General features: G+C 47.3%; 1 protein-coding gene across 4 annotated transcripts in view; it reads right to left on the minus strand.

The window, feature by feature from the left end:
• Positions 1-16604, minus strand: part of Mtus2 (microtubule associated scaffold protein 2) — a 380312-nt gene that overhangs the window by 46824 nt on the left and 316884 nt on the right. The window contains exon 1 of one of the 4 annotated variants that reach the window (XM_006979621.4): positions 11099-11577. The exons of 2 other annotated variants lie outside the window; for them this stretch is intronic. In XM_006979621.4, the coding sequence (XP_006979683.1) occupies positions 11099-11185 (87 nt within the window). In that variant the 5' untranslated portion in view covers positions 11186-11577. Of the gene's footprint in view, positions 1-11044; positions 11578-16604 lie in introns of those variants that run through there. One more of the 4 variants, XM_042268372.2, reaches the window with a different exon arrangement.

Raw genomic sequence — 16604 nt, forward strand, 5'->3', positions numbered from 1 at the left:
TTAGATTTTTGTCAACTTGACACAGACTAAGGGCACCTGGGAAGAGGGGACCTCAACAGAAGAATTCCTTCCATCAGATAGGCCTGTGGGTGTGTCTGTGGGGGCATTTTCTTGATTAATGACTGATGTGGAGGGGCCTAGCCCACTGTGGGTGGTGCCACCCCTGGACATCTGGTCCTGCACTGTCTAAAGAAAGCAAACTGAGCAAGCCATGGGGAGCAAACCAGTGAGCAGCGTTCCTCCAGGTTCCTGCCTTAACTTTACTCAAGGAAAGGATAGGCTGTGATTGGGATATGTAAGCCAAGTCAACCCTGTCCTCCCGAAGCTGCCTTTGATCATGGTTTTTATCATCACAGCAGAAAGCCAACTCGGATGGTGGCTATTTGAAAAGCGAGTAGAAACAGAAAGAAAACCCAGCATTTTCGTCTCATTTAAGGTATCATGAGGTATAATAATGCACACAGATAATGTTGACTCACTCTCCAAATGAAGAAGGGCTTAGGAGCAATTTCAGTCCATGGGCGTCCAAACATCTACTCATCTGCATGCTCGATGGTGAGCCATGATGAGGACATGTAAGCCAAATTAAACCTTTTCCTCTTCAGGTTGGTTTGGTCAGTGTTTTATCACAGCAACAGAAAACCAAACCTCTCGCGACCCTGCTCTCCATGGGACTCGAGGCAGTTCTCACAACTGTGCTTGTGAGTCAGCAGCATTTGGACCAGAGGACCTCAACCTATGGGTTGAGACCCTTTGGGAGTCGAATGACCCTTTCATGGGGGTCACCTGAGACCATCAGAAAACGCAGATATTTATGTAATGATTCATAACAGCAGCAAAATTTACAGTTATGAAGTAGCAATGAAAATAATTTTATGGTCGGGGGGTCACTACAACGTGAGGAACTGTATTAAAGGGGTCACAGCTTTAGGAAGGTTGAGAACCATTGATTTAGATTAAGGTCGTTTACTGTGGGCTCCTGGGAGAACCTCAGGTCATCCCAAAGGCCTTTCTTAAGCAATGTCATGATATTCGTAATGCTGGACTGAAACTCCGTTGTCATGATAGACAGCTGGAGACGTAGCTCAGTGGTCCAGTTGCTATTTGCCATGAGCGGGCTCGTGGCATAGGTACCACCAATAGCTAACACGTCTTTTGAGAATGGCTACCAAAAGATCTAACTGTGAAGAGCAGTGGACCCTGCGTAGTCCAAGCGTCTGGGTCTTACTCGAATTTGTATGTTGAAACTCTTGACTCCCAAGCTGATGCTGTTAGGTGAGGGCTGTGGGAAGTGATCAGGTTGTGAGGGTCGAGCTTTCATGAGTGGGATTGGCACTCTTATGAAAGAAGGACACTAGGAACGGCTGACCTCTTCCACAAGTGCAAGCAAGACAACCGAGAAGGAGCTGTCTCGGAGGGCTCGGGCCCTGTCAGAAACCTCTCGTAGCTCTGAGTCATAGACTTGTACGGTTTATGCAGCAACTTTGGAGACATTGTGCTACATCAGCATTAGGCATCTAAGACTGACTCCCAGGCCATTCACGAAGCTCTGTTGTGCCTTCAGCCCACGGCAGCTCTGCTTTTCTGGAATTCAGGCAGTGATTATGCCACAGAGCTTCCTAATCCTCAGAAGATGCCACTTCAAATGTCATGGTTGCTGCACTGGGTCATAACAGGGCTAAAGGAATGAGCAGATGTAATACAACCACAGTAGCGCTTACATGGATGTTGGTGGTGTTGCAGATCCACAGTTCCCTTTGACTTTATTTGTAGCTAGATAACATCCGTTGTAATAGGTACTCCACTGTATTAATCACCTATATTCTGGTTCTGTCTGTCTATCTATCTATCTATCTATCTATCTATCTATCTATCTATCTATCTATCTATCTATCTATCTATCATCTATCTATCTAATCTATCTATCTATCTATCTATCTATCTATCTATCTATCTATCTATCTATCTATCTTTCTATCGTCTGTCATCTATAGCATGTATCTATTATCATCTATATGTCATCTATCATCTACTGTTGTGGGATATTTTGATGGCACTCTGACACTCCCGAGACAGCCAATAAAGTTAAACCTTGAGCCAGAGGGCGGAGTCAACATTCAGCGGGCCAGAGTTAACCTTTGCGTTTTTGGCAGACCCAGATTGTGATAGAGAGACATGGGAAGGAAGAGGGAGGGGCTTAAAAAGATTCAAGTTTTATTTTTGAGCTGGGAAGGTGGAGAGGCAGGACCAGCTGATTGTTTCTCCCTCACTCTTTGGATCTATCAGGTTCTTACTCTAATATCTGACTCCCGAGTTTTATTTAGTAATAGAACAATGTAAGTAATCACTTCATCTGTCATCTATCATCTCTTATTTATCATCTATTTTCTACTTATCATGCATCTATCATCTATTTATCTATTAGCTATCATTTATCTATCATCATCTATCTCTCCATCTGACCTACCTATTTATTGTTTATCAGTGTAGAGTCAAAACCCAGAGTGGTACATATGCCAGGAAGAGACTTTAACACCGAGCTATACCCCTAACCCTGTGCTCTGATCTCTTTAGTACCACTCTTGACTCTGCACTGACTCTAAAGTCTGTGTGCCTGTGTGTGTGTGTGTGTGTGTGTGTGTGTGTGTGTGTGTGTCTGTCTGTCTGTCTGTCTGTCTGTCTTGGGTCAAACCTAGGGCTTCACACAATGCCAGGCCTGTGTTCTATGACTGAGTCATATTCACAGCCATCTCACTTTTGAAGCAGTTCAAAGAATGTGGAGGCCAGGCCAGGGTAAAGTGCTCTTTTCAAACCGATCCCAGGATGTTTACACTTGTTCTAATGGTGGCCTCCAATGGCCACCTGACAGCCCCCTTACACTAATTTAGTGCTTTGGAGAAGAGTCATTTCAGCATTTACATTGTAATAAACTAGTAAGAAAACTAACTTACTTCTACATCAAGGACAATTTGGAAAAGTCACATCCTCTGCTCGGCAAACACAGAGGGCAGAGAACTAAAATCTTGGGCATGTTAGTCAAAGAACAGGACGAGAAGGCACCCGCAGAGTCACAAAGGCTCAGACAGCGTCTGGCAGCAAACCATCAAAACCCAACAAAAACGGCAAACTCACTCCAACCTCAAACCAAAGCCCACGGCTTCCTCAGCTTCCCACTGCAGCCAGCGCCTGATGGGTACAGCACCATCCCTCCGTGGGGTCCCCCACATCAAAGCAAACAGCCCCGAACCTTCCAGGTGGGTGGTAGGAAAGAAAAGGACCCCAGAAGGAAAGTGACGAAGCTCTAGAACATTCTGGCTAGAGATTATTTACTATTTAACGAAGGTTGCTAATGCTAAGCCCTACCAAACGCTTTCTTTAGCCAAGCGTAGAATAATTGTCTCCTTTCCCCACGTCCTCAAATACAGCCATCACTTGGTATCCACAGAGGCTGATTTCCAGACTCCTCCTGGCCAGGATACCCAAATCCACATACACTCAAGTCCTATACATAAAATAGTGCCATGTGTACAGAGAACCTGCTCCTATCCCCCCTAGACCAGTGGTTCTCAACCATCCTGACCCTTTGATACAGTCACACAGTTCCTCTTGTTGTGGTGACTTTGGTACTGTTATGAATTGTAATGTACACATCTGTGCTTTCTGATGGTCTTAGGCAAGCCCTGTGATAGGGTCATTTGACCCCCCAGAGGGGCTTCAATCCACATGCGGAGAACCTGCTCTCCTGTAGAGTTAAAACCACCTCCCTTTGCTTATAACACCGAAGACGGTGTAACTTCCTTGCGAATAGCTGCTTCTCTGGACTATTTAGGGAACAATTGCGACCCCCCAAACCCAAATGCCTCTGCGTTTTCAGCACCAATGCATTTTTCCTCAATGGTTTGGATCCATGGTCAATTCGCTGAAGCCGTGGTTGCAGAAAGTACAGATTCAGAGAATCACCGGGACTGTTAATGAGCCCCAGGCTTTCTTTCCATGTGTGGGGAGGTAACAGGGACTGAGCAGTAAAGGAACCAGCTGACTTAGAAACGGGAGATGCGGGAGTTTCATCCCAGGGTCCAAGTATCACCAAACACTGTGCACACCAAGATTCTCCCCTCCCCCTCACTTGCATAGGTGTAGCCTCAAGAGCCAAATTGGACAGGGATTGGATCTAGCACTTCTGGTCACACAACTTGTCCCATCTGACCGGAGGAGAGCCGGTGAGCTGCCACTGCATCTGACTCTGTGGGAAATTCGCTAGCTGTACCCCCGACCCCTGCCTCCAGCCTGACAGCTCGGACTACCCATGCTGGTCCTTGAAACTGATCTGTGGCTTGCATGTGGGGACATTTCTGATGTCTGGTGCCTCTTCAGCACAGCCTTCCGGGGTTGTAACTCCAGCTAGGGTTGCTGTTTGCTTCCCCCTGCCAGTTCCAGACAAACCTTTCCCTGGACACATTCCTGCTGAAGAGGCTGGCTCGGCTCTGCTTTAGCTTGCCAAAGCCAGCCTGCCTGCTCTGCCTGTTCCGGAGAAAGAGCCGTTCTTCCTTAATGCTTGCTTTGGAAATGATAGCAATCTTCTAATTTATGCATCAAGTTATTTTGTGTTTCCTGAAAGCCAAACCAGAATGACGTCATGACGTCTGCAATAGAGTCAACAGCTATGACTGCAGGACCAGCATTTTCCAGATGAACACCAAGGACACCTTCCTTTGTTCTGTCCTTGCCGCACATGTCCCATACCCATCACGGGACCACAGAATCCAGCAGAAGTCTTGATCTTGGGAGGCCCTCAGTCTCTGGGGACTCTTAAGATGCCTTCTACGAGGATCTCAAGTCACTCTTCCCACTGTTCCCTGGGTGATGACAGGGTGGGGGGGGATTGGGATAGGAGCAAGGCGCCCTCTGATGTGGGTGGGGGGGTCACATCAGCACTTCCCTAAATGGGGAATGTGTGGAAAATTCCTAACTGGTGCCAAGCACATGAGCTCCTGGGTTCACTCAAGAGGGCTAAATATAGAAACCAGTATCAACCATCCAAACTGTCTCGGTGACGAAGTCCAGGCCTTGCAGGACCCAAGGAAGCCACTCCTCTCCGGGGACTGTTTAGTCTAAGACAGGCTTAGCTTCCAATGGGTACTTGGGGAGCACTCATGTTCTCCCCAAGTCAGCAGCGGCCGCCTCTTAGACCCGTCTCCATTTGACTGTGCACCTCTCCTTCACAGCGCTGGCTCTCCATGTATTCCAGTATGGCATACACATCTTCACCGTGGAAGCCAAGATGATCGGGGACCAGGAAACATCCACCTCACCCTTCCTCTCCAGTCCTGAATGTAGGTGCCACAGAAGGTCTGCTCCCCCCAGGGAACCTGCCTGTCTTTGAAGACCTGGCTCTCCATGCCATGGTCTTCCACAGACTCCAGAGGATTCCTTTTCCCTCTTCCCTAGCTAGACGCACCTGGCAGAGCACAGAACCTACTCATTCTCGTAACACCAAGCAACTGGACATGTGTCCAAGCCCCAAGCCGGTCTGCCACACTCTGTTACCTTAACCCGCTTAGTCACCGGAAGTTATCCGTTTAGATGGCTGACACTAACTACCTCATGGACCTAGTGGTAATAGGAAGTGAAACTGTCTCTCCTAGTTAACATCACCTGTGTGACCACACCTGGGCATCAGACATCCATGCCCCTCTCGGAATGAGCAACTAATCAATAAGACGAAGATTACACCCCAGTATCTCCGGACGGCTTCTCCAGTGACCCCAGAAACAGGAAGCTTATATGCTACCACACACTGACTGAGTTGCCCACTATTGCCAGGCAAATGGCATTTTGGCCTCCAAGAAGCCAGTGTCTCAGAGTGAGCTGAAATACAAGCAATTACAGAATAGTGTGAGGTAGCCCAGGAGGCGATGGCTGTCTTGGAGATTTAAACCGAGGCTGGAGGAGGAACAAGCAGGGTCTGTGAAGGGAGCTTCCCAGGCAAAGGCCAGGAGAACCCGTGAAACACAATGACACCGGGGGCTTCTGGGAACCTTTGTCACCCTACCAGATGGGCCCATAGGTTTTTTTCTTTGTAACTTCTGACCCTGGTCTGCAATATTCACTGGAAGAACTGTTATTTGTCCGCAAGAGGTACTGAGGGCAACTTATGAAATTCACTGTCATCTGAGCATGCTTCTAAGATGTATTTCCTTTGCCTGGTGTGTGTGTGTGTGTGTGTGTGTGTGTGTGTGTGTGTGTGTGTGTGTCTAAGAATAGTCTTTGCTGTACTTTTTAAAAACGACATGTTTATGTTGTACTTATTTATGTGTTGTGCATGTGTGGGTATGCACATGTGACAGCATGCGCTTGTGGAGACCACATGCACCGGATCCCCTGGAGCTCCAGGCAGTTGTGAGCTGCCTGGAGTGCTGGGACGTAAACCTAGGGCTTCTGCAAGAGCAGCCAGTGCTTGTAGCTGCCAGGCCATCTCCTCAGGCCCCTCCCAACAGTTTCAGCCTGTTCTATGTAAGCGCTGATCTTGGGGCAACAACCATGTGACGTGGGCCATGTTGTTCCCAAGCTACACAAAAAGCCACACAAAGAGTTCAATAGGAAGTGGAAAGGCTGGGGGGCGGGGCAGTGGCACCTGTGATCCCAGAGCTTGGGAGGCAGAGGCAGACGACAGCAGGTTCTGGGCCAGCTTGGGCTGTACAGAAAGACCCTGCCTCAGAGGACAGAGGAGGGTAGGGATCTTTCTGGTATTTGAGGAAATAACTGGGTCCTTTCTACTATGAATTAAAATTCACACCCGGCACACTTATACACTAAGTTTTCCACTCTTAATCTGAAACAACATTGCCTCTTACCCATGAATGTAGGTTCATTCAACTTGGTAAAAGGTGGCATACTGAGGAAATATTTTCTTTGGTACCTTCAGGTGAACACACACATCTCCACAATGATTTCCCCGGCTTTCTCTGCACAGACCATTCATTTTCAGTGCGAATATTGAAAAAATGTGGCCAGATTTATTGCAGAGCTCTGAGGAGAAAGCCCTTGAGATGTGGGGTTTTACAGCTTTAAGATAGTGCTGACATAATGTTTGAGTTAATCAATAAGTATTATTTCCTTCCCAAATAATTAACACGGAGCTACTGTGTTTGAATAATGACCCACTTTTCAACTCTGAAATGAAATTTAATAGAAACCCACTCAACACAAAGTCCTGCTCATTTTTTAATACTCTTCCATACACTTCCGTGTCTAATTGTGTGAACAGTATACTCAAAACCCTGTATGTAAAGAAACCAGACTGACTAAACTTAAAAGGTCGCTCCAGCCTTTTCCCCACGTGCATGCTGGGAGAATCACTAGTTAAAAGAAAACATCTTGTTTACCCCAGAGACGGTGGCTAATGAGGGAGCATCACCCCGGCAGGGAGATAACGAGGGGATCCACATCTGGATGGCTAACGAGCAACTGGAAAGGACAGAGACCGATGGGTCCAGGGAGGAGGAATGCTAATCGGACACGCAAGGCAGGAGCACTCTGGAGCGAAGGCAGGAGGGGCAGGGAGCCAGCATGGAGGAGGCGAACCCCTTCATGTTGCACTGGGGACACCGCTGGACTTGGTGGACTCTCCCTTCCTCTGGTCACTTTCCCAAAAGCGTGACCATAAAGCACCCCTCCAACCAGACTGCGTCTCTGCTAAGAACCACACCAGACCAAAGACCCCCAGGCAGACCTGCACTTTAGTTAATACCAGTTAAGAAATGCAAGCCTGGCTCCAGGATGGAGAAGTCTCTGCCTTCTCTATGCACTGCATTTTCTGCTGAGTTTATTGTAAGTGAGAACTACCCTCTTGCGTTTCCTCACAGTGAGCAAACGCATTTTCTCTTGTGCTCCTTGCTTGTAGTTACATCTCCACGCCTTGCCAGTTTAATAAAACCCCACCTCATTCATACAAAAGTAATTCAAAAGTTCCACCCTATCTCCAAGAACCTTGTCTATGATTCTCTCCCAACTTGTTTCAGAGTTGGGGAGTGGCCAGAACCTTCATTTAATACCCTCTAGTCTGTGACTAGTGTTTAATTGCTCTGTATGTGCCATTGTTGTCTATACAACCTGTAATTTCCCTGGAAAATGGGAAAGCACAGGGAATTAGTAACTGATAACAGACTGCTAGCATGTTTCTAAATAATTCCTTGATGGTGTCTGTAGCAACAAGACATGGAGGAAAGCAGTGGTAAATATGGCTAGTTGGAGAGCTTTGGGTAAGTCGGAAGATAGCAAGCATGGATAGCTTTTAAAGACTTATTTATTTTTATTTTATGTGTATAGGTGGATTGCCTGCATGTATTTATATGTAGCACCTGCATGCAGTACCCAAGGAGGCCAAAAGAGGGCACTGGATCCCCTGGAACTGTTGTTACAGATGGTTGTGAGTCACCACATGGGTGCTGGGAATTGAGCCCAGGTCCTCTGCAAGAGCAGCCAATGCTCTTAACTACAGAACCACCTCTCCAGGCCCAACACAGACAGTTTTAAGAACCGTTTTCTCACTTAGCAGGTTTTTTTTTTTTCATTTTGTTTCTTAGGAAGATTGTATTGTACAGTTTCTCCCGGGGCATCACGGTAGAGAGACAATCCCAGGCACTGCTTTCTTAGCCCTCATCTCTGAAATGACTTAAAGTGTTGCTTTCACATCTCGCCATTTTAAAAAACAATATCTTAGCTCCAGTGTAATCAAACTGCAAAAAAAATCGTTAGCTCTTAAAATCAAATGTCCTCTTTCATAGTTATGTGATGTAGTAGAAAAGGTTTATTTTTGGAGGGAAAATCTGGGCTAGAGCAATCAGGAAAACTTTCTGATGATCTTTACTACACACTAACATTTTCAAACTATGTTGATGCTCGGCTGTGAGGACTAACAGAGGGCGTGGCTTCCTGGGATGATATGTCCAAAGGTGGAGGAAATCTTACATCTCCTACCACAATGCCCGGGCAATAGGTAGAAGGATTCAGGCATACTTCCTGTGACGTTATCTGAAAAGCAACAACACAAAATGCCTGCTTTGATTTTAAAAGAGGAAGCCCCCAACTCTTTAAAGAGCCCCTATAAATATATATCTATTAAGCATGATGCAGGAATACTATTCTGAAACACAGCAAAGAAAAAAAAACAGGAAATATGGGCGTGAGCATAATGAAAAGGCTCATGAACCCAATTCAGTGTTTTACACTTTATCACAGAGCATAAGCACTAAATTTGGGGGTTCCAAGCTAAAATAAATGACAGCTACTTAAACATCACACTTCTAAAGAGATGAGTAACACTGAATTATTTACCAAAATCCTTAATTGCAGGAATGATATAAGGAAGATTATTTTTAGCAATTTGATTTAAGAGAAAACAGGGGCAAGCTCACTTTTGGATATATCTTCTCAAACAAAGCTCATATCTCTCTCTCTCTCTCTCTCTCTCTCTCTCTCTCTCTCCTCCCTTCCTCCCTCCTCCCTCCCTCTCTCTCTTACTTCTTCTGTCTTACTCTATAGTTCAAGCTGACCTGGAACTGGCTATGTACACCAGGATGATCTCAAAAACAGAGAACTGCCTGCCTCTGCCTCCCGAGTGCTGGGATTAAAGGTGTGCACCACCCCTGGAAAAATCTCTATTCAAAAGGTAATATATATATATATATATATGTATGTATATATATTTCATATATATATGATCTTATTATGCTGCCCTTGGTGGCCCAGACTTCTCTGCCTACCCACCTTACCCATTTCAGCCCAGTTGAGGTGACAGGCAACATCTCCGTGTCTGGCTTTATTTCTGGAACTTTAGATCTGAGTTCAGAAGTACAGACTTTATGATATTGCTCGGCATGTGGCTTATCTTTCCCTTTAGTGAACTATTGTCATAAAGTTCCCTTGGACTTCTTTCCACAGGCATCATCTCTTGGAAAAGAGCTGCTTCAGTGTGGATTCTATAGATGCTTCCTGTGCGTCTATTTCTCAACAGCACATACATGCACATACATGGCTTAAGCTCTGCCTCTGGCCGACAGAAGCCAAATTCACTGGAACGTCTGCACCCGAACAGAAGTCCTAGGTGAGTTTTAAGGGACAGTTAAGTTTTCTGAGATGGTGTGTGAGCGGTAGGTCAGGGTTCATGAGCAGAACTGACAGAAGATGATCCCCAGTGACGGCCCTGTAACGAGTTTTAAATTAAGCCATATATTTCCATGTCACCTGGTCACACACTCTACCCCAAGCTAGTTGATGCCACGTGGGTAGAAAAGAGGCAATTTCAGGCTCCTCGTCCCCCGTGAGATTCCATTTCATGCATCTTTGATGAAATATATAGCACAAGAAGAGTTCTTGCTAGTAGTTATCTAGAGATGGAATTAAAAACACCCACCCCCTTCTACAAGAGCCCAGACCAGGCAAGCGCCAAAAGCAAAGCCAAGCTTTGTGTTGAATTTCTACTGCACAGTGCTTGCTGACTCCATTTCTGTTCTCCGGCTGTGGATTTTCTTTCACACTCCCTAGCTCACCAAGTGTTGGCCCCATGCTTCCACTTTGTGACGGGAAAGTCACATAGCGAACTAGACCCCTGTGCCTCCCTCTCTGACATGGACAATCAATCCCAGGAGGAGATGCCCTTTAAACTTGGAGTGATAAACTTCCGAAGTTCCACTTTGGCTTAGTGAAAACATTGTGCCTAGCTGACCCACATCCCCACCACACCAGAGCATCTTAGGTTTCCCAGGTACATAAAATGCACTAAGAACCTTCCCAGGATTCCCCTGGCAGTTTGGATTTCAAGACCTTCCCACTATGTCTGCAAAATGCAACAGTTTTATCTGAGCCTGCAGGAACACATTATGTAAGGCCCCGCAGAGCCCGGGGGAAAGCAGATGCTTTTCTGTGAGCACCACTCAGGATCCAGCACCCTGGAAGGAGAACCGGCAGCTTCCTGCTCACCAACAAAGCACACAGGCATGCGAGGGAGGTGCGGGGGGCGGGGGGCAGAGGTGGATGCTCGCACCTTCTCTGCCCCGACCAAGGAGGAGGGGAAGAGAGGAGAGGGAAGGCCAGGTACCGTCTTGTCCAGGCACTGGAGGCAGTTATAAAGCTTGCAGCAGCGGTGGCCCATCCCGGCGGCGGGCTCGCTCCACAGCACCTGCATTCAACGGGTCAGCCGCAGTCCCTAAGCCGAGGTGTTGGCTCCCCAAAGGACGCTCCGTGGAGCTGTCACAACTTCCATGTGGTCTTCCAGCTACCTTATTTCTCTGATAACTTCAGCAATTGCGGAGGGGAGGACCCGGGAGGAGAGGGCGGGGCGGCTGGCAAATCCTCCTGCGAGGGAGGGGCGGCGGCGGCGGCGGCGGCAGCAGCGGCAGCAGCGGCAGCAGCAGCAGCAGCAGCAGCAGCAGCGAAGGCCACCTCGTCGCTGGGAATCCTCAGCGCCAGGCGGAATGAACTGTCGCCTGACAACCCATCCTTTGGCAGTGGCATCTCCGGGAGCAGACAGCCCCGCTGCTCTGGGTGTGGCACCGTCTCTGTACCGCGCAGACACGCCTTGAAAGGACGCAGGGCACACACAAAAGGAGACCCGCGGGGACCCGGGGTGGGGAGTGGGGGTGGACCGAGGCGAGCTGGCCTCTGATCCAGCCCTGGCCGCCTGTCTGGCTAAGGAGTAAACGTATTTATAAATGCGACTGATGACAAGGTCTCTCTGCCCAGGGACTCCACTGCCAACGGGAGGGCTCGTGGGCAAATCTTCATGCCCTGAACAATTGCTTGGGCTTCATTTGATGACATCTTTACACGTAAAATACTGCTATAACTGTAAGGTCGCTGCCTTACACAAACCGTTCAAGAATCTTAAATACTTACGATTAACTTGGGGTAGGAGGAAGGTATTTCCCCTAAGCAAATGGCCCAAAAGTCTTTTATGGGATTCGAACTTTCTAGTCAGCTTGTACTTTTTTTTCAAAATGAAGACCAGAAGGGGCAAGAGCCAAAAGTTTTCTTCAAAAGAAAAACAAAAGAAGAGACTTTGTATTTTAAGATGTATTTACACAACCCTGGAAGTAAAATGCTCAAATATTTACAAAATTAGCTTTTCAGTAGAAAAATCCCAAAACTTATCATCAACAAAAATATAAAATTACAGAGATGGCTCAGTGGTTAAGAGCACTTGATGTTCTTCCAGAGGATCTGGGTTCTGTTCTCAGGACCCTCCTGGGGCAGCTCACAACCACCTGTAACTCCAGATCTAGAAGGGATCAAATGTCCTCTTCTGACATTTGCATAAACATCATCCTCCTGGGTCCTCCCCTCCGCAATTGCTGAAGTTATCAGGAGAAACAAGGTAGCCGGGAGACCACACGGAAGTTGTGACAGCCACGGGGCATCATCCCTTTGGGAGTCAGCACCTCCGCTGCTGGACACCGTGGACACGTTGAATGCAGGTGCTGTGGAGTGAGCCCGCCAGGATGCATCACCACTGCTGCAAGCTTTATAACTGCCTCCAGTGCCTGGACAAGACAGTACTTGGCCTGGTACCCACAAAGCACACACACACACTCACACTCAAATAAATCTAAAAGAATACACAATTACTTTTTTTAAAAAGGAAATTTGCCTAAGGCTATAAGCAGACAATGCATGCTAAAGTTAGGCAAACTCATTAACCTAGCAGACTTTCCAACAGGTTTTAATAAAGTAGTAGAAGCCTTGTGGATTTAGAGAGGACTATTTGGTGATCAAATAAGAATAGACTGGACTGTCTGCCCCAGTGTTGAAATAATAAACGCAAGCCTTTCTTAACCCCTAGCAGATGAAGCAGGAGAATCTTTAGGGCAGCAATGTGACTAGAACTAAAAAATTATTAAATATCCATGCTCTTTGGCCCAGCACTTCCTCTTCCACCCCACAGCGGGGCTCAAACCAACAAGCAAGGGCACATGGATGGGACATTAAATTCAGCATCATTTGCACGCACGGAAACAGCACCCCCGCCCCACATTTTCAAGGCATCCCACTACACAAAGGGGCTTGCTGTTGAGGGAGCAAGCAGACTTTTACCCCCAAACACAGAGCAAATGTTTGCTGGATATGGTGGCACACACCTGTACACTCAGCACTCTAGAAGCAGGAGGATTGTGAGGTGGAGGCTAGCCTGAGACGATTTCTCAAAAGCAAAAACAATGCCCTACACACACACACACACACACACACACACACACACACACACACACACACACATCACATACACATACACACATTGGGTAGTTTTGGAATAATGTTTTAGAGGTACGCTCTGTCTCAGCAGCCCACCCCCATGGAGTGGGAGGCAAGAGGATGAGAGAGTTCCCACTCTTGAGTCTCTTCATCTGCACTTCATTATTAGGAACACTTTTTGGTTTGCTTTCAAATGAAATGTATAGGGGAAATGCAAGAACCATCCACCATGCAGGCCCTGTGGAGTGGGGAGCTGGGTGTGGTGGCTGGAATGAGAACGGCCCCCACAGCCTCATGTGTTTGAACCCTTGGTCTCCAGTTGGTGGAACTGTTTGGGAAGGATTAGCAGGTGTGGACTTGCTGGAGGAGGTGTGTCACTGGGAGCGGGCTTTGAGGTTTCAAAAGTCCATGTCATTCCCAGCACTTACCCTTTCTGCCTCCTGCTTGTGTGTCAGATGTGAGCTCTTCACACCGCTCCAGTACTATGCCTGCCTGCCTGCCTGCCGCCATGATAACAGCTGTGACAGTCATGGATTCACCCTCTGAAACAGAAAGCAAACTCTCAAATAAATGCTTTCATAAGTTGCTTTGGTGATGGTGACTCTTCATAGCAACAGCAAAGTAACTAAGACATGAGGCTTCTGCTTTGTGGAGATGCTATCGGAGCAGCCCCTCAGAGGGAAGGACGCTCGTGCACCTTGACCTTTTACCCGGGCTGAGGCTTCCTAGAACTCCCGAAACCGTGGGACAAAAGTCACTGTGTACAGAGCGGTGGTTTTACACACTTTATTCAGAGCAGCATGAACAGTGGTTCAAAAGGCAAAAGCAGCCCGAGTATCCACGGGTGGATGAAGGTTAAAAGAAAATGTGGAATATATATGCAATGGAATATTACTTGGCTTAGCAAAAGGAAGAAAAAATCATTGGCATATCCACTGTTGTTGACATTCTACCACTGAGCCACACCGCCATCCTCAGAAAGGGGACTGGACACATACTACAGTACGGCTGAACTTTGAGGAAATGACACCATGAATAAAAGATACTTTAAAAGAAGCCATAGCCATGTGAAAGGTTATCTACTGTTAGTTGGTTAAAGCATCATGACTGTTGAGTTGGAATGTTGCAGATCCAGAGTCAAATTGCTGAGCTACCTTTAGCCATCGCTGTCCATCTCTGTGGCTGACCTAACATGTGACTGTCATGTGAAACTTTCTGGAATGTCCTCACCCATTTTTAGCCTCCACCAACACAGACACTAAGGACGTCACCAGGTCGCATTGGAGACCTATAGCAGACACTTCCCTACTTAGCTGTGAACCCCCGATGCTTCCAATTTGAAAAACACCTCGAGCAATGACTTTTCTTTTTGTTCTGTGACTCTTAAGACTTTCTTGGAAGAATTTCCATATTAGAACACATTATTTGGGGCAAGCTAAATCTGTGTTCCCAGGCTGGGGAGAAGCAGAGGAACAAGGTGAGGCGTGAGGCCCCAGAGAACCCATAATTAGCATATGGTACAAAAAGGCCCACAGAGAGGCAGGCTGGAAATGTCTTTACAAGGCACATGGACAGCAGAAGCCACCAGAGGAGGGTCTGTGGTTCATTGCAAAACTGAAGCCCATACCCCAGGTAAAGATTTAAGACATTGACGGGACATGGAGTTGTATGTTTATATAAATATATAAAGTTGTAACTTTATATAAGAGAATGTGCAAAGAAAGCCCACGCCATGCAAATGAGCCCCCAAACACTCAGACAGGAAGAGAACCATCCCCAATTCTGTGAGTGGGACTGCTGGAGCTGTTTGAGGCGCCCTGCGTCAGCAAAACTCAGAGACAGAATAGAAGGGTGGCGCCCTAGCGGCCCGGCTGGGGGTGGGGGTGGGGAAAGTCTGTTCAGTGTTTCACAAGGTCACAAGACCTTGCAGGCTCTGGAGAGACAGCTGGGGGTAAAATGCTCGACGTGTAAGCATGAGTTCGGCTCTCCAGCGCCTACATTAAAAAAAGAAAAAAGAAAGAAAAGCTGGGGGTGCTGAGACAGGAGGATTCCTGGGGCTTCCTGGGCAGACACTCCAGGTTCAGTGACAGACTCCGGCTTAAAAAAAAAAAAAAAGATGGAAGGGGACGGAACTCTGGCCTCCTCAGGCATATCTGCGCACACGCACACACAGATATTGCAAAATAACACAAACGTACTTAACAATTCTGAACGATGCATTTAAAAATAGTTAATGTAGTTAAAGCCAAGAATGGTGGCACACATTTGTAACCCCAGCTCTCAGAAAGCTGAGACAGGAGGATTGCCACAAGTTTCCTGCTCATTTAAGCTCCATAGTGAGTTCCAGGTCAGCCTGGGCTACACTGTGAAACTTTGTCTCAAAATAACCAGCACTACCCCCCCCCCCCAAAGCAGTTATGAAAAATTTTAAGTGTATTTTTAAAAGCACAGTAAACACTGGCAGCTTGCATGCTCTTGGAGGCCAATAGTCCCTGCAGCGCAAGCTTGGATGCAGTCAAGCTCCAGGGAGCTGGAGGGTAACAGGCGCCTCCACGGGCCAACACTCCTCATCCTGAAGGAAATGGCTTCTTTCTAGGCCAGGATACTCCGCCTTATTAGAAAACTGCTACTCGCTCCTAGAAGATAGGCAGGCCACAGTCCTCGCAAATGCCTGGTCCAAGGCAGTGAGATGGAGATTGGCATAAGGAAGGGGGCGGGGCTTAGGCTTCCTCCGTGGCCGGGGGTGGGGGTTTGTTTGCCCCATTCTGAAATCTCACCGGTGATAGGTGATAGAATTCCAGGGTCAGCTGCCCAGGCTTCAGCAGCGTTCTCCTCTAGAATAGCTTCCCTCTCATCAATCAAAATGAGAAGCACACTCAAAAATAGCAATGAAAACAACCATCAGAGGCCCACTTCCGGTCCCAACGGTTCACAAAACTTTGGCACATTTTGTTTCATCCATTTTTTTTTTTCTTTTTTTGGTTTTTCGAAACAGGGTTTCACTGTGTAGCCCTGGCTGTCCTGGAACTTGCTCTATAGACCAGGCTGCCCTCGGTCACAGAGATCCGCCTGCCTCTGCCTCCCGAGTCCTGGGATTAAAGGCGTGCGCCACCGCTGCCCGGCTCTGTCTGTTATTTTCATCATCCCAGATTTAGTAATAATCATTAGGACTTTAGTTGGGCTTGGTAGCAAGGGACTGTGACCCCAGGTGCTTGGGAGGCTGAGGCAGGGGGATTGCAAGTTCAAGACTGGCCTGGCTAATAGAGCAGATTGAAGTACAGCTGGGCCAATTTAGCAAGACCTTTTTTTTTTTTTTTTTAACAAAGGAAAAGGCTCCTGAGCAGCTAGCTCTGCTGCAA

The sequence above is a fragment of the Peromyscus maniculatus genome, chromosome 23 (assembly GCF_049852395.1).
Source record: "Peromyscus maniculatus bairdii isolate BWxNUB_F1_BW_parent chromosome 23, HU_Pman_BW_mat_3.1, whole genome shotgun sequence".
NCBI classification, from domain to species: Eukaryota; Metazoa; Chordata; class Mammalia; order Rodentia; family Cricetidae; genus Peromyscus; species Peromyscus maniculatus.